Here is a 19,212-nt window from a genome sequence, read left to right as displayed (position 1 = left end):
ACTATCTAGAGATCTGTCAGCTTGTTTGTCATTTAACAATTACATAAAAAACGGTTGTGCGCCAGAATTAAGTGAAAGAATATACTCGTATGTCTATGAAAGTGTTAAAAATATTTAGACAGCAGGTTCATAGGTCGATCGACCGGCCACTGCGGTGTAATCGACCACAAGTGGCGTGTTAACTGCTTGCGTGACAACACATGCGTGCCGGTTCGTGCTTTGTTTGTGATTCTTAAAAAACGTATTAAAACCACCACTACTAATGTACGCCTGGCTGTTTGCGCTTTTTAGTTAGGACTTTGTTAGCTCTGATGCCTTTCTAATGAAGGAACGTGAAATACGACTGTGTGACTAAATATTCTAATTCAATATGTTTATCCATATTTCAAAGTACACATATTTTAATAGTTACACAATAGAGCAACATTACATTCCATACATTACTACTATATATAAAAGATTATATTATGATATAATATAGTATGGTATGTCATTTCATTTTATTATATTTTTATTTAATGCAAAATGTACTCCAATATAATTCTATATCTAATTTGATACAAGAAGCAAATTATTTTATTTATATATATAGCTAAATTTTATTCTTTTAATAAACTATGTAAACATAAAAATATTTTGTCTATATTGTTAATGGACACTGTAACAAGTGGTCTTTCTTTAAAACATGTTACCAACTGACGATTCTATTATAAGTTGCGACCTAATGATATAAAATTTAAAAATGAGTCGTATTCATATAGTGCGAGATTCTTACCTTACTTAAAAATATTATTTTTACTTATATTGTTAACAATTTATGTAACGTATACAACTGCTGTTAATTTTGTTAGAACTAATTATTCTTATCCTTATTCCTAAACATCACACTTTGAGTAGGGGCGAATTTTCTATGTATATCCTTAGTACGATAGTTCAGACCTTAAAGAATTAAAATCCCTAGGATTCATTTCTAGATATACCATCGGTTCACCTTAATTATGGGATATAATTACTAATTTTGAAAATTGTGCACGTCTGTCTGATAATCTGTTAATCACAGTCAGATTGTAACAAGAACAGACAAAAAAAAGTCTTGCATTTTTTGTGAAAGTTAACAATGTAATTATGAAAATTAGGTTTCACAGTTTAATATTGAAATACGAAGTCATGCCGAATTAATTTTATTCTCAATATCCCTCAATTACAAATTAATGTAAACTCTTCAATGAAACATTAACATAGAGGATAAAGTATGATAAAATTGAATTAGATATCCAATACGTAAAGACGTACGAGACAAATGGACGTAATATGTTACCACATCAAAAATATCTTTTAATAATTACTTAGATAAGGTATGAGAGACAATTTCTCCAAGTTTTTAGTAAAACTATTGTATTAGTGACTAATTACTCCAAAAAATAAAACATAACTATTAAGTAATGTTTGTCTGTTTTAATAGCTTAATTTCTTTCTTTTATCATTTGTATTTAATTAAAATGAATAAAGAAATAAACATGTTTGCTTGTTCTATTGATCCTGCCGAAAATCTATTAGCAAATATAGTTGAACAGTTTAAAACCATTACATACGTTTCTTTTATGGACTGTATAAATTCCATCGTATTCCTCCTTGAACGAATACCAATACACGTCCATTGGATATTTATCTCTTACTTACATGACCGGCTCAGGCTTATTTGCTATTTGACCAAGTTTTGTCAAACTTATATGGATTCTCAATGTGCTAATTTAAATTAAAAACCAACTTGTAATATATATTACTACTATAATGACAAAGCCTAATCATTTCAACTCAGTTTTATTATTTTTTAAGTATTAAATATTATTATTGTACGAATTACGTATAAGTTAGTCTTACCACAGATAACAAAATATTACATATATGTATACGTACAAACTCGTATATATAGGAACCCAGGATGTTCGTATTATATAAAATCTATTACCGACAAATCTGCGTAAATCTAGTACACTAGGCCAGGCCTTACCCGTCAGTCGGAAATTTCTACGAAAATTCGAGCTTATTTTGTATCCCGACTCTTTTCTAACATAAAATATATAGTTACTAGTGGTTAACTTCGACTTCGTTTGCTTTTTTTAAAGGTAAAAGACAACCTCATATCATCTGCTTCTTCCTTATCCTATTTATTTAGGGTCGGCGTAATATCTTTTTCTCTTCCATTTATACCTGTTCGCAGTCATCTCGTTATTTAATCTCTTTCATACCATATCATCTTTCACACAGTCCAGCTATCTCCTTTTCAGTCTTCCTCTGATCTTATAACAATTCACATTCATGTATAACACCTTCCTTAAAATGTAACATTTTCATTTCTACTGCTAAGGAAGGCTTATACAAACTAATTTGCCTTTATGGAAAATACTAAACATTGACTAGGCACTAAATATTGTAGAGGTTGTTAATTTTACCGACTTCATAAATCAGGAGGTTTTAATTATTTTATTATACATATATAATTCTAGTTAGCCTACATACATTCTAGTTAGTCTATTAAATATATAGCATACACATTAATTTGGTAAATACAAATAAAGTAGAACATATTTTTTTTTGTTAAAAACTTTGACAAAATGATGTTATAAATACAATTTTATCGCAAGATTTAATTCTCTGATACCAACTTACCAACCCCTAAAGACAGATAGTAATCGTGAAGCGTTTAAAATGCAACAGGTGCATGACTATAAAGTGGCTACGGCGAGCACCTAGTTCTTAAGGAAAGAGCATTAAATCTTTTTTATGGGATGATAAATTCTTGACTAATTGATTATACAGTATTCAATATTAGAATAGATGTTTCATAACTAATGAAAGAGACACGCAAACTTGCATCTAATTTTATAATCTTAATAATAATATTTTAAACGCGAAAGTTTGTTAGTATAGATGTTTGTTACTCTTTCACGCAAAAACTACTAAATGGATTTTGATGAAACTTTACAGTAATATAGCCTATGTATCAGAATAACACATAGGCTATATTTTTTATTGAAATTTAACGCGGGTGAAACCACGGGCACAACTAGTTAATTATAATATTTTAATGTGAATATTTTAATGTATGCCCTTAAATATTTTTGTCAATATCGACTTCGTACAAAGTCGTTTATTTATTTAATTTTAATTCGGATTACATCCATATTGTGTTAGTAAAAACTTATAAAATTATGTTAGTAACTTATAATATTTACTTTATGTGTATGTGGGTCCCTCCATCTTATCTACATATCAGCCTGTTTTGTTGGTTGTGCTTCATTATCTAATACCACAGAATAAACATTACCATCTTATTTCATTTGTCAACTTAGTGATATAGCGGTTTAACGCACTACCTCGGCCACCTAGGGTTATAGGTTTAATTCTTGCAAACATTTGTTTTCGTTAGTATTACATATCTGTAATGTATTTTCAATAGGAATCAATATTTCTATTAGGCATTTACTAGCTATAATACAAGCTCTTAGTTTGCGATAGATGGCGCTGTTTTGTACATCTATGATTATTATTATTGTTCCAAATTTTTGTAAACAACTATTAATATTTATACTTTAAAAAGATTATATTAAACCATAAATAACACTGTAAATTGTATAAAACACTATAAAAAGTGCATTGTGCCCTTTCTTTTATTGTTACTTGTATATATTTACTCTAAAAATATCGCAATAATAGCTTCAAGTTGTCAATAGCCGTTCACAAGTTTCGGTTGTAAGCAACGTCCATACTAACGACCTAAGTAACCGAAGTTGCCTAAACTTGTTTGAGAACGTGCCAAAATCTATTTCGACACAATTGCGAAATAGTTACTGTTTATTACCTACCACTCCCAACTATTACTATTTGCATATGTTACGCATTAAACTAAGAGACCCACGTAGGCAAATATGATACAAATAATGTTGTTAAATGTGAACAAATAATTACTAAGGGTGTACCTAAATTGTACAAAATATACCGTAATATACATAATTATATTGCTGAGCTGAGTTTCTTATTAGTTCTTCTCAGCTCGAAAGCACTCTGAACTGACGGTAGATTTGACATATCAAATCTACCGTATTTGGTCTGTAATAGACCTAAATGAGTAAAAAATATTTTGATTTTATTTTAATTTGATTGATTGTTTTATGTATAATGTACAAATACATAGTTAAAGGAAAATTTTGTCCTTCGCGGTTAACATGTCCCTCTTTGCATAGAGTATATACATATTCGTATTTTAAATAATTAAAATAATTTTCATTCAGAATTTGTATTACAGAGTTATTGCCTATCGTGATTTTTATTAAGAAATAAATAATGTCGAAATTTTATATATCTAAGTGAAGGTTTGTGATCAAAAATATAACCCTAATATACCTTATCTATTTGACATATAGAGAAACAAACAGACTGCCAAATAAACATAACAAATTTATTTACGTTCAGTAATTTTTCAGTAATACTAAACCTTGGTACTTGGGCTGTAATAATCCATAGCCTACATTCAACTTGGATATCTAATTATAACGGTTCGAGAACAAAGTTGTGAAGTTACTTACACTTAGCACTCCTAGGAAAAACCCTTTGTGACTGACACGGCATAGGAAGTTAGACCTATACCAAAGGAAAAACTATGATGAGCTTATATTTGCTTTAATGAGCTTAAATGTTTTGTTATTTATTTAAAAAACAATACAAAGTAGAGTTAAACCAATCTATATTTACTCTCAACCATCACAGTTTTGTTTATATACAATACATAATAAATGAAAGTATATATAGATGTAAATAAAGAAACCAATTTACAGGTTAGACAATCTGGTGAGTGGTTTGCACGCCATCAGGACTGAAGTAGTTGACTGCCATGCTGAACCAAGATTGGAGAGTGCCGAATAGTCCGGGATCTTCTGGAGCGTTTACTGTGACTTGAACAACACCATCATTGAATATTTCACCATTGGGAATCTGGGGGACGGCCTCTGGAAGGATTTCTACAGGTGCTACCACCAACTCGGATTCAGGGGGAGAAATGGGCAATGGAACAAGATCGACAGGGTTAAGATCCAAGTCGGGAATCACGAGTACTGGATGCTCGACCCCAGCAGGTGGGTTCGATTCAGGAAGAGCAGGTGGGTTCACTTCAGGAAGAGCAGGTTCAGGGAGAACAATTGGGGAAGGCTGTGCGTCTTCGACGACTAGAACAGGTTCTGGGACATCGACGACTTCCACAGCTTCTGGGCCCTCAACGATTTGGACAGTTTCAGGACCGTCGACGATCTGAACGGCGTCGGGTTGCTGTGCTGCGGCTTCAGCGAGTCCGGCGGCGGTCAAGGGGTGAAGCAAGTCAGTCGAGGACACAAGTTCGTTGTTTTCATGTTCCTTCAGTTTAATGCTGACGATATCGCCAATTTCCAATGGTTCGCCTTCTGGTACTCCATTCACAATAAGTTCCACTGGTTCAACGTTGTCAATAGGGGCAGCGGTCGCGGCTACCGCCAATAGAGCAAGTACAAATACCTTCATGGTTTTATTCTGACCTAAAAAATAATTCAGTTTTATCTATTATTGAAACTCTCAGAATACAACACAGTGATTATACGTTTTGAAGAAGGAAATATCTGTGATATACGTTTCATTGACATTTTGAAACTGTCAACTGTTATTTCTTCGTCTCTATTGTATAATTCACTAAAGAGTATATTAGTTTAATGATTGAATTCCTAAAAGAAACTATTAATTTTGTACAATAAGAAATATTAATAACAAATAACACTATGAATCACACTTATGTTATCTATAACTTGTCGTCTTACTAACATAATTGTAAATAAATAACAAAACAGAACTGTAGTGTACATACCTGCGTTTTGCACGAAAGTATAATACCTTATGCGAAATATAAAAATGTACTTAGAGTTAAATTGTTGCGAAATACATCAAAGTAGTAAAGATTAGATTGAGGGATTTAATTAATACTGTAAAATAATAAACACAGTCGGTAATTTATTGATCATAAATTACAATATTATAATAACTTCCTTAATCTTAATAATAAAATTCGTAGCTATTGTAATCTAGAGATTATAATTTAAACTTTTTTGCGTATAGCCGCTACTAAAAGTCATTCATTATGGTAGTTACGTTTGTCAATACAAGATGATAAAGATGTACATACAGGATAAATTTATAATCAGTTTATTGATAAAATATAGATAATAATTTCGCTAAATATACATATGTATGTCATTGTTTGAGTAGGACTAAAGTTCATACCTCATAAAAGTAAAAACAAAACCAGTTCTCTTTGTACAAAAATTTAATAATTTTCAAATTGACTAAATATTAATACAATATATATGTAATATACGTTGCCTTTATATCTCTGCGTATTAAATTTTGATTGTAGATTAACAAATACATTAAAACAAAAAAAAATAACTACAATAAGATACTGAAAGATTTTGGAATTACTGTTCAATAAATCGAGAATATTCATTAAGAAATCTTATTGAGTAAAGTCTATTACAATGTAAACCATTACTTAGGAGATGACCATGTATGTAGTCAGTAGCTCATAAACTGGATTTTCTGCACCTATATTTAATTCTAGTTGCCTACGCGCCACCTCGTCTGCGTCACAGATTCCCTGTTTCTGTGATATTTTGGCTTTTAGTCATAGCGTGATGTTATGTAGGCTTTAGCCTGCCTTAGAAAGTGAGCTAAATCCAATATATATAAATATATCCTACACATCCAACGCTAAAAGAATCTTCAAAATCGGATCGGAAGTACCGAAGATGGAAAAGTTTGTGAGTTTGAATGTTCGCGGTAGACCATTCAAACTCACAAACTTTTCCATCTTAATATAATATTAGTTAAGATGTTAGATATACAAGTATATATATATATGTATACTCGGATACATTGAGATTATGTATTATATATTGCTATGGTAAAAGACTGAATGTAAAATAACATTCATTCTTTTGACTCTTGTTCAATTTGAGTTTCTAGCCAGTTCTTTTGCTAACTACGAGTACATCAATTGAATTAGTTAGCCTAACTGAAGGGTAAGATAGGAATATTAATAAAAAAATTACGTGCACACTCGGTAGTTAAGTGATAAAATAAATAGTCTGTATAAATGAAGACTTTTTTATACAAAGTTTATTTGCTTTTCTTTATTTTTACTTACATTCGTATGACATTTCAATATGAATCAAGCGTATTCAAATATACTATTTGACATCTTTTCGATTTGGTTTCCATTCGATCACATACACATTCAGCAGATTGGGGTCAACCGTTTATTGTAAATCTATTCGATCAATCACTAGTGAAAAAGAAACAAACTATTTAGAGAAAGATTTTATGTTTAAAGAAATAACAAAATTGTTTTATTCAAAACTAAAATACTTTATTTTACTACCTTTTGAGTTCATAACCATTAATAATTATGACATAATAATAATAATATGTGAATATATTATTATGAATATATTATTATATTTTCCTGAATTTATTAGCTTAGGACAATTTTAAAATTTATACTTTTTTAGGTTACACTTCAATCCAAAGATCTGATCATATATCGTTTGTTAACTTTTCATAACTAATCTGCTAAACGAATCTTAATGAAACTTCAGTCTTGAAGATAGCCCGTGTTATGAGGACGAAGAAGACATAATATCATTTATCACAAAAAGAGCAGACGAATAATGTTATAATAAAGGTATGGTAATGATGATTATCAGTTTACAATGAGATATCTTTTATCGGATGATATCTTTTAGTATGCCGTAGTTTTATTACGTAGTACGTATATTGATTCGTTTATATGTCTAGATACAGACTACTTCATGGCCTATTTGTCCTTGAAATTTTATCACGGTCATAAAAGGTAGAGCAATTTGTACTGACGGTAGTAAAATCAACTGAACAATCATATGTACAACCATGAAATATAATCATTCGTATTTGCTTATAAATCGCTGACCGTACTATATTAAATTTTGTGCCAGTTGAACAAGAAGACAAAGAAACATCAGCAGCAATTAGGTTATTAATTACACGAATGTGAATAGTAAATAATATCACTTCTTTATAATTACTGTTTTATTTAATTTAATTATTAAATTTATGTAATAATACTTTTAAATTACAATTAACGATAGATTCTTAATAATTATTCATGTTTCTTCCAATCATTATTTAACCAAACAATCTTCTGCATTCGTTTTTGTTTCGAGCAATCGAAGTCCCCCGCCCCCTGCCCTGCTGCCTTTTACCAGATATATCTTCCACTCACACACACTCACACATATCTATCGGAAATTAATTATTAGCAGTTACAAATACAAGGACGGGCGTCAACTTCGGGTCCCAGCCTTGGTTCGAAGATTGCGGAGTTAAATCTCCATTACTGTGAGTTGTTGAAATTTTCACAAAGATATCTGTAAATCTCTTCTCTATCGATGCGTCAGCGGCACCGATGTTGACATCGTCGATAGTAGAGCCGGATGGTATAACCGTTTCACCGGTCGTATAAGGAGTTTCCTTGCCGAATTGGAGATCCATAAAATCATTCAGGATGCCTTCTAGAACTCTCTTCGCGTTGGAACTGATGGTGGTGTCTTGTAAGCCTCTTGACAGTTCATCCATTGTCACGGTTGGTACTGTAGTCATTGTTGTAGTCTATAAGTGAGAAAAACAGAAAATAAGAAATAACGTATAAATTAACTAAACCGATTAAAAATTATAAGAAAATCTATTATTGTCTAAAGGAATATCATAAAGAGGAAATATTATCATTTTTTTGTATAAAAAAATAAAAGAAATATTTAATTGCTTTTCATAGTTATCATATCTACAAAAATCTAGAACACACCTAGTAACCAGTTCACCAAATGACAGGCATAGAATGTCATATAGCACTAATTTCGCCAATTGCATGCCTTATTTATAGTGCAATAAAGAATAAATTAATAACTTTGATTATTTCAATGAAAAAAGGTTGTCCTAAATTTAATGCACCCCTACAAAATCCCTATTCAGTTATAAAGTACTTAGCCGATAATAAAAATTAAAAAGCGAATTAATACTCATTGTTAAACCCGATATTAAAACCTATAAACTTTCTATTTATTTGATTTCTAACTGAATTTATATGGATACACACGATATACATCTATTTAAAAAAAAATACAATATAGATTTATATAAAAAACTACTTAAGTAACGGTAACACATAAAAAAAGGAATAGAATACTATATAGTAATTTAATATTTCTATCCTTTTTAAGTCGGTTAAAAATATTGATATTGACTATACAAACCTGTACCCATAATAAATGTTATTATTGATAATTACGATTATCTTTGCTATTAGTCTACTATACATGTCATATAATCGTACACATGATGAGATTAGTGTGTTTATGATTATATCATGTATTAACTGGTTATTGGCCATGTGATAATTTATTTAGCAGTATGTATTATCAATTCAAATAAATAGTTATTACAATAATAATAGTAAAAACCTAGAACAATTGATACTGCGACGTCTAGGCTTAAGTTACGCAGAGCTTGTATTATGGGTACAAGATAGCAATAAAATACTAATTAACTAAAATATTTATTAAATATGTAAATTTTTATACATGTCAAAAACACCCAAATCAATACAAACTCATAAATACAAATATTTGCATCGTGAGAGGGATTAAACTCACGATCATTAGAAGTAAAACATCATGTTTAGTTTAGTCACAAAAAGATAAGAAACAGACAGACAGGCGCACACTTTCGTATTTATGTTATTGGTATGTATGTATCTAATATATAATATAAAAAGTAATTACAGATATGGCCAAGAAGATGAAGAAACACCGCAGCATATTATATGTGGGCAGCAATTAAAAGCAGTTCTGTAATAGTAAGTAACAGTAGTTCTGTATTGGGCTTGAAGTTTAATTATATTTCAATTGACAATGTAGTTAATTAAAATGCGCCAAAAACTTATTTTTTTACAATTACTCTATAGCTGTTGGCCGCAGCTACCCTTTACAGTTTCACCGGAAGGTAGGAGGCGGAAGGACTTAGGGAGCGGCTGAAAACCAACTCCCGCCTGAAGGATACGACTTTAGTCTGAGAGCACCGATAATAGTTTGAACCTCGGCTCAGGCTGTCGTAATTTCGATCCCCGTTTGATTTGAAATGCGGATCTATGGCTGCCCAAAATCCTGTCAAGCAGTTTTTTATTGTTATCATATATATAATATAAAAAAACTAATTTTCTATTAGGGTTTCATAATTTTCGTTCTATACAACAATTACCGAGTACTTAAAAATACAAAAGTAACAAGTAAATTTTGACAGGAATAGACTGTATAATATTAAGTAACAATAATGTATGTTAGTTATAGAACTGAGTATTATAACAACGATTGGTAGATATTGTCAAAAGATTGCTACTATCTGCAAAAGCGAGACTTACTTGTTGTAGTTTGTTGGCAAACTCCCGTCTAACTTCGGCGTCAACTTGTAAACTAAAACTGTGATGTATCCACCCACCATCCCACTATATAAATCACGTTCAATCAACCACTCGAGATATTGAAGGTGGGCTTGTCTGACACTTGTCGATAAATTCATCAACTCACTCATTTTGTGATGTAGACTTCGTATGACCTCACCGCGATATAAATAACTTATGGTTTACTGATGGTGATTCATATGAGAACCTACTTTTTCTATCGTAATTTAGTTTTTAATGTCATATATCTTATATAGAACTCAGAAATAGGATTTAAAAGTTAATACTGATAAGCTCATACTGTATGCTCACAATGTCTACGTTATCAGCCAATTATTTACTACTATTGAACAATGTTTGATATTTTTGATCTTTTAATGTTTCTAAATTATAAAATGTAAATTATTCTTGTACGGGCCATTACTTACACAAAACATAAAATAAGAAACTTTAAACATATACTCTCAACTCAAAATTAATTTCACCTCTTCTTATTTCGTTTTGAAATCTAGAGAATTTAGTGATAGTTTAGTTGTAGTTATTTATAGTATTCGATTTTTATACTTTTTAAATAAATAATATTTCAGGAAAAAAAATTCAAATTTGGAATTGCTTTTAAAAATGTACATACTATTTATTATTACTATACCTACTAATATTGTAATAACCATAGTGAAATTCATAACTATATTATCCTAGTTACTGCTACCACTGTAATAAGTAGTAAGTTTATTTTATTTTATCTAATATATAGCTATACCTACATAAATATAGATAAAAATTGCATCACAATATTTATCATTTCCGTCAAAATTCATGCGTAGTTAGATACTACATATGATAAGATAATGATTAAACTCAATGTATCGCGTTGCATTTAACTGCAAAAAATATATTTCTTGTTAATTTTTCGCTTTTTGAGTCTTAGTATGAAATTAAACAAAACGAATTTATATCTTCTCAAGCGCTTTTTGTACTTTCACAGAGGATTCCGTACATATAATATAAAATCTCACTTACCATAACCCAAATAGTAACAAAACTAAAAAAGAAACAGATTAGCGATAACGATAAACGATTTTCACTTATTGAGGCTCGGAATTGAATTAGACAAAACATATTTGGGAGAAAGTGTAACATGTTTTTTGTGTTTTTTGATTATATGATAATTAGCTGTCACCCGCAACTTTACCTACTTACTTTTAGATAATAGGTATAGTCGTAAAGCCATAGTCCATTTTCGTTCTCAGGATACAATCTATCTTCACACCAAATTTCATTAAGACCCGTTCCGTCGTTTGACTATAAAAAGATAATATACAGATTGACAATTAAACATACTTTCGCATTTACAATATTTGTATAATTATACATGAATGAGAGACAGTGTGACATCTAAATAGAAAAAATTGTTAGATATATAATTTATTATTATTTTTTGTAATATTACATGTTTACGACTTAGCCTTTTAACGTTTCTTAAAAATTATATTTTTTTTGAAAATAGAACAGCGATATTATTATATCTGTATTTTGACTAATGTAAAAATTAAAGACTTTCGTAATTATTGCAATAGACATCATGGACTATGCAAAAATATACATTTAAGCCAATCACGTGCTCGATATGGTCAAAGAGATAACATCAAAACCATCAATTATTATCTTGTCTTTATGTAATATCGCCGTTCAATGTTCCATCTTAATGATAAAACATTTTTAGATTCGACTGCTTGAGATTGCATCTTTACTTTTTTATCTAGACTTATAACAAAAATGTAACAGATCACTGTCTGAAAATATATGAGAAAACTATTATTGGGCAACTTTATCTACGTAATAAAATCTACACAATAAATGCGCATTCGCACACGCGTTCATCTCAGATACGGCTTAACCGATTTGGATGCAGTTTTCGCTAATGTATTGTGATAAACTTTACTTCAATTCCAATCGGTTTACAAACAAAAACGTACTGTTGTTCTAAATACTAGTATGGTATAGAATAAACTGACTCGCTCCGGCTTTGTTTGGGTGCTCATAACTCTGTCAGGCTTCTATATTAACATAAACTATTACAAATAAATTAATCGGTTTTTTTAGATAATACACACAACTAATATCCAATCTCGTGATATAATATATCATTTTTCATTAAGATCCGTTCAGTATTTATCGTGAAAAGATAACGTCTAATGCTGCGAACAGGACTATATAATTTGCATCTATCTTGTTAGAGATTGTCTAGTTTTGTAACCCTTTTCACCTCACGACTATAATCTCAAATGGGATATCTCATAGATAATAGTCAATTGATTCCACATATAACTTGTAGCAAACATATTAAGATTGTCTAGTTTTGTAACACTTCACTTCTCGACATTTGACTAATACATATGACTGTTTGTGACATAACCACAATGATGACAAATGAGCCGCTGTAATTAATATAACCCCGTAATAAATCCCATTAAAGCGAGCGTCGCCATCCTGTTCCGGGAACGTTGGGTTGGTTTCAATACCAACCCAACGTTCCCGGAATCACCGTCTTGCCAATTCGGAATCGAAACTTAATAAATATAACTTAATATCTTAATAACAATAATTAAACCTTAATGGTTGATATATAGTTAGACGCATTGCTAAGTCATCAACACTATCATGAATGTCAGAGCTAGAGTCTAGCGCTGTCACTTGGATTCATTTGTTTATTTATTATTATTACCATCAAGGGTGAGTCCGTCATAAATATAAATTAATAATTTATTTAGGAGTTTAAATCACACGCTATTAAGGGTGTTATTTATAACTTATAATAGTTTAAAAAGTGATCTAAACATTCAAATACTGTTTAATGAAATATGTTTATGGACAATCTAATTGAACTAGTCACTAAAAAGTCTGGATATTTATTTATCTCAATATTGTGAATATATATTAAAAATATGTTTATTACTGGTTTGGTTAAACTACTAAAGCATCTCATCTAAATTGGATTAATTTAGTTGATATATTTTATTCAATAGAGTATAAATAATAATTATAAATAAGTCTTCAAAAAGTGTCATAGGTCGGTCAGTCATACGAAGAATTATACTCAGTATGAGAAATTGCTAAAATGTGCAGATTACCTAATATTCGTTTTTTCTTTAAATATAAATCATGATCATAATCATACATATTCTGTGTCTTTAAGGCTTTGAATAGACCACAGAGTGTTGTCGGCGTATATCTTGTCCCCCAAAATAGAACAGTGTTAAATGTAATGAATGTAATTGTATGTTAAATGTAATCAATGTAAGCTTTCAACCAATATAGCATGGCAATCCAATACCTAATAATAATGTCCTGATCCTCCATAGACAAGGTACTATTTAATATAAATACAGGATTTTATTATTTGGACCTACAGTTGAAAGACGACCTTTATATTCTGAACCTAGTCATACTAACATCATCATTATGGTAATGTTAGTATGACTAGGATAGCATTTGAAATATCAATTACAAATTAAATATCAATTATGTCATCTCACTAATATTATAAATGCGAAACTTTGTGACTATGGAGAGATGGATGGTTATACTCTTTCACGCAAAAACTACTGAACGAATAGTGATGAAACTTTACAGTATTATAGCTTGTACATCAGAATAGCACATATATATAAACTAAAAAGATATTATGTAAATGGAGCAGAATATCATAATAAATGTCCAGTAAGTGTTATGCAGACGATATTGCACAGATCAGCTAGTTATAACGTAATACTAAACTAAAATGTTTACGTGATACTGAAATCTACACGTGGCTGCGTATTTCATTAAATATTATTATATAGTTACAATACTTGGGCCGACCCCACATAATGGGATAAAGTCAAGGTAATGATGAATGATCGTTACAATACTTTTTAGATAACTGGTGGAAATAAAATGAAAAAAAAGTTATTAATTAATCAATTATTTATTTCGTTAAGCATTATGTTAATTATATCAATTTGTTTCCAATTTGATCAAACAACGTTGCTGTCAGATTTAGGCGTGTTGGGGAAGGGGGGCCAGAATGTCGATGGGGTTGAGGGACACCTCGGGGATGGGCCTTTCGATGATGTGGGCAGGCTCGTAGGTGATCTCGGGGATGGGGCGCTCGATGATGGGTGTAGGGGCAGGTGCGCTGACGGACTGTAAAAATAAAAAAAAATATTAATAAAAATGGTAATCATTCAATGGTCATGGTCAATGGAGACACACACAATAATATGCTTAAAATATTATAAACAAAATAGTAATATGATATACTGCGCGTGTAATACATCTTTAAATAAAGTATCTTATTTGCTTACTATTAAAAATGCTCATTAGTAAGCCGTAAACTATAGTGATTTATAACTACGCAGTCAGTTACGTTAATAGGCTAAATTCGTCTCAGTTTTAACTACGGTCTTATCTCATCATAAAATAACTACTGTTACTGTTTTACCTAGGTTATATGTTCTAGCATTAATAGTAATAATTAGTATTATCTCAAACTAAATAAGCTTCTTACCTCCTGGTTGATGTTCAGGATGATCTGAACGAGGGGGCTGCCGGCGGGGCTCTCGGGGGCGGGGACCTCAGGGGCGGGCACCTCGGGTTCAGGGATGACGGGCAGAGGTTCGGGCTGGACGATGGTCTCGGGCAGTTGGATGGCTACCTCAGGTTCAGGCAAGATGTGCAGAGGAATGGCCAGGACGACGGATTCCTTTATAAGAAAAAAAAAATATGAATATTGTACATTCTGTTAATCAGGCGGCATCAGCAGTATAGCGGTTTAGCACACCACCTTGCTTCCGATGGTTACGGGTTCAATTCCCCGCTCTATACAAACACTATGTATCGGTGTTTGCTATGACTAGATGCTTGTGACTAGATGGCTCTGTGTGAATTTTCCAAGGGATTCATTAGTATAGTTATTATTAAATATACTTGGTTTAAGTAAATCTGTAAATATTACATAAACCAAAAATTCAAACTTCGATGTTATAACAAGTGAATGACGTACCACACCAGCGGCGGCACCAGCTTGAAGGCTGCTCAAACCAGCGACCAAGTAGGAAGACAATTCAGAGCTGGTGGAGGGGCTGAGCAGAGCTTCGATCAGCTGGTTGTGTTGCCAGTAAGAGAGGTCTCTAGCGGGGATGACGACGGCGTGGGCAGGCTGAAATTAAGTATACAGTTTTAAGTAAAGAAAAAAGTATGTCAGTAATTTATATCAGTTTTCTTTAATCTAATGTCGTGATATTATATACCTGGGCAGATCCAGCGAAGAGATCTTCCATCAAGGCATTGAGAGCTTCCTCGAGGTAGGGCACAAGAGTGACATCAGTCTCGGGGTTTTCCAAAGCGTGAGAGAGTTCTTGCAAAGTCCAGGTGGACAAGTCAACGGCGCCAGTGCTCAGGTAAATGTATTCCTGAAGCAAAAAAGATATTTATTATCAATAAGTAATGTCAAATTTCTTTATTTACACATTAAACATATTCTTTGAGGATTGATAATGGTATGCTTCGCACGCCTGCCCTAACGATATATGCTAGCGAGATATATCATATATGACGATGGTAAAATGAGGAATGAAGTCAGGTAAGTCAGTCCATCGTGGCGAAATAAATCACATGGAATTAACCGCGATAGTTCTCACGGGAAACAGTGGGGGTCGATTTAATATGATACATTGTAATAATGAGGCCAATAGTCCCCAGTTTAAATAATAATTATAACCATTAAAGTACTTACATACTCTTTACCAGAGAATATGCCTTCCATGTAAGCGTTCAGACCGTATTTCAGGACGGGCAAGAGCGCGGGGTTGGTGGTGGGGTTCTGGATAGCTTCGGAAAGCTCACCCAGAGTCCACCTGTGGCGGGAAGCCGAGGCGACGGCGAGAACAGCGACGAATACAGCCAGGAATTTCATGGTTCAGTTTTCAAACTGATTAATACAAATAAAATATTATGTTTTATCTCATAATTAATACAGTACAAATAAATTTAATGAAAACGAACATAGTGATATTATCAGCCCAATTTTTCGACTTTAATGCAAATATTTCTATTAAGGATTCATTTTGGGAAAAATATTTAAGATCAACTTTTGTTATGATATTGACATGATAAGTGAAATTAAGATCTTTGCTAACGATCAAATATTAATTTCAAATTGTATTGATTAACAAAATGTAATTGATTAACTAATTATAACAAATATAGATGATATAATATATAAATAATGTAATAAAGTAAACAATTCTATTAACGATTTGAAAAGAAAAATTAAATATGTTAAAGATGACATCACCAGTTGATTATTAACTTTCGTGTAACAAGAATCGAGCTTATCGCAGACTTGCTAACTATTACTATTTGTCTATTACTAGAGAGTTAGTTACTAATTTAAGTTGATATAATTTTTTTAATATTAACACTGCTCTATTGTAGAAATAGGCTTAGATATTTGCGAACACATAATTCGTTTCTTATTATTATAAGAACAAATGTTCACTTACCTTCTGTTGAATGATTTGTTAGCTATTCAAAGCAGTATATATATATATTTTGAATAAAAGATAATAGTTGGATTATCTTTATAAATTTATGGCCTGTAGATTGAATACGTCATATCGTGAACTATAAATACCACTTTATAATACTGAACGCTATAAATTATTGAAAGACTTAATTTTTTTTAGGTATGATCTTTTATAAACTGGTTCCGTATTCATCTTAATGTAAATTAGATATTTATTTAGTTAAATATAATACATAGAAAATTTTGACGTTCTAACCAAACTGTTCAGAAGGAAGGAATGGAAAGAAAAACATTTCAAATTATTTCATTAGCAAATTTTTTTTAGTCTCAATTTTTAAAGTCTACCGTTTAAGGGCTACGATTTTATTTTGTTATTAAAAAGGTATTAGCGTAGCTTAATAAGTTTCATATAATATATGTGTTAAGTTTTAATTAAGAAGATAATTAAATAAAATTTAAACGTTTATTAAACATAACAGAGTTTTAAATTACGGATAATAACTTATAAAACACAGCTGTCTGCGATGACAGGTTAAAAAATTATCAGATATATTTATAGGGAGGCAATATGCCATTCTCCTGTAATTTTACTGAAATGTGTCAACCTGTCCTCATGGCAATGCATGAGTACATATAATTACGTAATATCCGTGGCGCTATACATGTATCGGCGACGATTGCTTTTTCCAATGCCTCAATGGATAGTACATGCACAGATTAATTAATAGATTTGATGGTAGGTTTGACGTATCATAAGAATCTGTAATAGACCTACATGAATATTGATATTTTGTTTTAATTTCAGAGAAATGGCCACTCACAGAATACATTACAGTGCTTATTGAGAGCACTGTGGTCGGCCACAGAAACGTTTTGAGCTAGTTTCTATTATAGCGCTCATTTTAATCTAATTGTTTACAACTAAAAAATGTAAACATTATGAACTATTATTCCGATTACGACGGACAGAAATCGCGGGGTTAACTAGTATTACAGATTATTACGTGTACACCTAACAGAATGGTACTTTGCCCTTATCATTAACAAAGCGTTTATTTATATACGTAATACCCCCAATAGAAAGATTAATATGACACTTGACAACCTTTGTAATTTTCATAACGATAAAGGTTAATTCAAAACAAATTCGAATCAAGGATCACAATTTATGTAATATAAAATTATGATCCCCACACATTATTTTATTTATTTATAGTTGATGTTAATAACTTTATTAAATTATTATGCTGATTTCACGTAACGAAGGTAATATCATATAGGTCATTTATGTCAACAAACGAAGACGTCCTAATAAAAATTGTATTTAATCAAATCTAGAATTTTCGGGTAAGTTAGTGAAGTGAAGTGCTAATATTAACAATATTAATAATTGTAGATTCTCAATGTATTTATGATATGTATTATGTGCATGTAAACAACTATAGAAAAGACTAGAATAGAAATAGCTCCCTCAATGTGTAGAAATTAAAACCTTTTTACTATTAAGTTATTGGTGTTCTGTCACTTTGCTTTAAACTAATAGAATAGTGCGAAATAAGAAACATTCTATTCAATATCTAAAATAGCTATATTAAATGTTTATTATTGTTATGAATAAGAAAAATAGTCTGTTCAAATAAAGTAGTAATTGACAATGTTAAGATGTGATTTTAGTTATTTTACATAAAATAATACATAATTACATAATATAAATTCACATGTATATAACTGTAAGCAATGGGCAAAAATTTGGCTTTAAGTTATTAGTAACAAATTCACAATTAACTTATATAATTATACAAATACATCAAGCTCACGGTTTCACTCGCATGAAATTTATAGCCTATACGCTCTTCTGATGCAAAAGCTATATTACTGTAAAATTTCATCAAAATGGTAGTTTCTGCATGAAAGAGTAACAAACATCCATACTCACTAAGTTTTGCGTTTATAATATTATTATTATTAAGATAAGATTACCTCCCGGAATTACACGAATTTAATTATTATAGGAAACAATTTTTTTGTATACCATAAAATTGCCGTTGTTCTTCGTTGACAATTCTAGAAATAGTATCTT

The 19,212-nt window shown here is 31.0% G+C and overlaps 3 protein-coding genes across 4 annotated transcripts; all 3 read right to left on the bottom strand.

The window, feature by feature from the left end:
- Nucleotides 1-4,745: 4,745 nt before the first annotated feature.
- Nucleotides 4,746-5,636, bottom strand: LOC131852939 (uncharacterized). Its single transcript, XM_059203692.1, has one exon. It carries the CDS (start codon nucleotides 5,548-5,550, stop codon nucleotides 4,837-4,839), a length of 714 nt encoding a protein of 237 aa, XP_059059675.1. The 5' UTR covers nucleotides 5,551-5,636; the 3' UTR covers nucleotides 4,746-4,836.
- Nucleotides 5,637-8,145: 2,509 nt separating this feature from the next.
- On the bottom strand, nucleotides 8,146-10,599 carry LOC131852940 (uncharacterized). Of its 2 annotated transcripts, XM_059203693.1 has the most exons (3): nucleotides 10,526-10,599; nucleotides 9,891-9,956; nucleotides 8,146-8,721 (listed from the first exon to the last, which is right to left on the bottom strand). In XM_059203693.1, the coding sequence occupies exons 2-3, from the start codon at nucleotides 9,924-9,926 to the stop codon at nucleotides 8,362-8,364; spliced, it is 396 nt and encodes a 131-aa protein (XP_059059676.1). In that variant the 5' UTR covers nucleotides 9,927-9,956; nucleotides 10,526-10,599; the 3' UTR covers nucleotides 8,146-8,361. The 2 variants fall into 2 exon arrangements, with proteins under 2 accessions (XP_059059676.1, XP_059059678.1); XM_059203695.1 differs by lacking the exon at nucleotides 9,891-9,956 and having other exon boundaries at nucleotides 10,526-10,572.
- A 4,003-nt stretch (nucleotides 10,600-14,602) lies between these two features.
- LOC131852856 (microtubule-actin cross-linking factor 1, isoforms 6/7-like) lies at nucleotides 14,603-16,520 on the bottom strand. The gene is made up of 5 exons (XM_059203593.1): nucleotides 16,341-16,520; nucleotides 15,856-16,017; nucleotides 15,609-15,764; nucleotides 15,114-15,308; nucleotides 14,603-14,749 (listed from the first exon to the last, which is right to left on the bottom strand). Exons 1-5 carry the CDS (start codon nucleotides 16,518-16,520, stop codon nucleotides 14,603-14,605), a joined length of 840 nt encoding a protein of 279 aa, XP_059059576.1.
- Between the last annotated feature and the right edge of the window lie 2,692 nt (nucleotides 16,521-19,212).

Source organism: Achroia grisella, unplaced genomic scaffold (genome assembly GCF_030625045.1).
Source record: "Achroia grisella isolate CSIRO2021 unplaced genomic scaffold, CSIRO_AGI_Agris_v1 utg869, whole genome shotgun sequence".
In the NCBI taxonomy this organism is placed as follows: Eukaryota; Metazoa; Arthropoda; class Insecta; order Lepidoptera; family Pyralidae; genus Achroia; species Achroia grisella.
The sequence above is the reverse complement of the archived record's forward strand: the minus strand, read 5'-3'. Positions and strand labels throughout refer to the sequence as shown.

What these genes read in the sequence shown, in the direction of transcription:
- LOC131852939 (XM_059203692.1), bottom strand. Translation starts at nt 5,550, where the DNA reads ATGAAGGTATTTGTACTTGCTCTATTGGCGGTAGCCGCGACCGCTGCC.
- LOC131852940 (XM_059203693.1), bottom strand. Translation starts at nt 9,926, where the DNA reads ATGCTGCGGTGTTTCTTCATCTTCTTGGCCATATCT. An exon ending in TCATCTTCTTGGCCATATCT is followed by an intron (nt 8,722 to 9,890) that starts GTAATTACTTTT and finishes TCTCACTTATAG; the next exon opens with ACTACAACAATGACTACAGT.
- LOC131852856 (XM_059203593.1), bottom strand. Translation starts at nt 16,520, where the DNA reads ATGAAATTCCTGGCTGTATTCGTCGCTGTTCTCGCCGTCGCCTCGGCT. An exon ending in TATTCTCTGGTAAAGAGTAT is followed by an intron (nt 16,018 to 16,340) that starts GTAAGTACTTTA and finishes TTTTTGCTTCAG; the next exon opens with GAATACATTTACCTGAGCAC. An exon ending in TCTTCGCTGGATCTGCCCAG is followed by an intron (nt 15,765 to 15,855) that starts GTATATAATATC and finishes ACTTAATTTCAG; the next exon opens with CCTGCCCACGCCGTCGTCAT.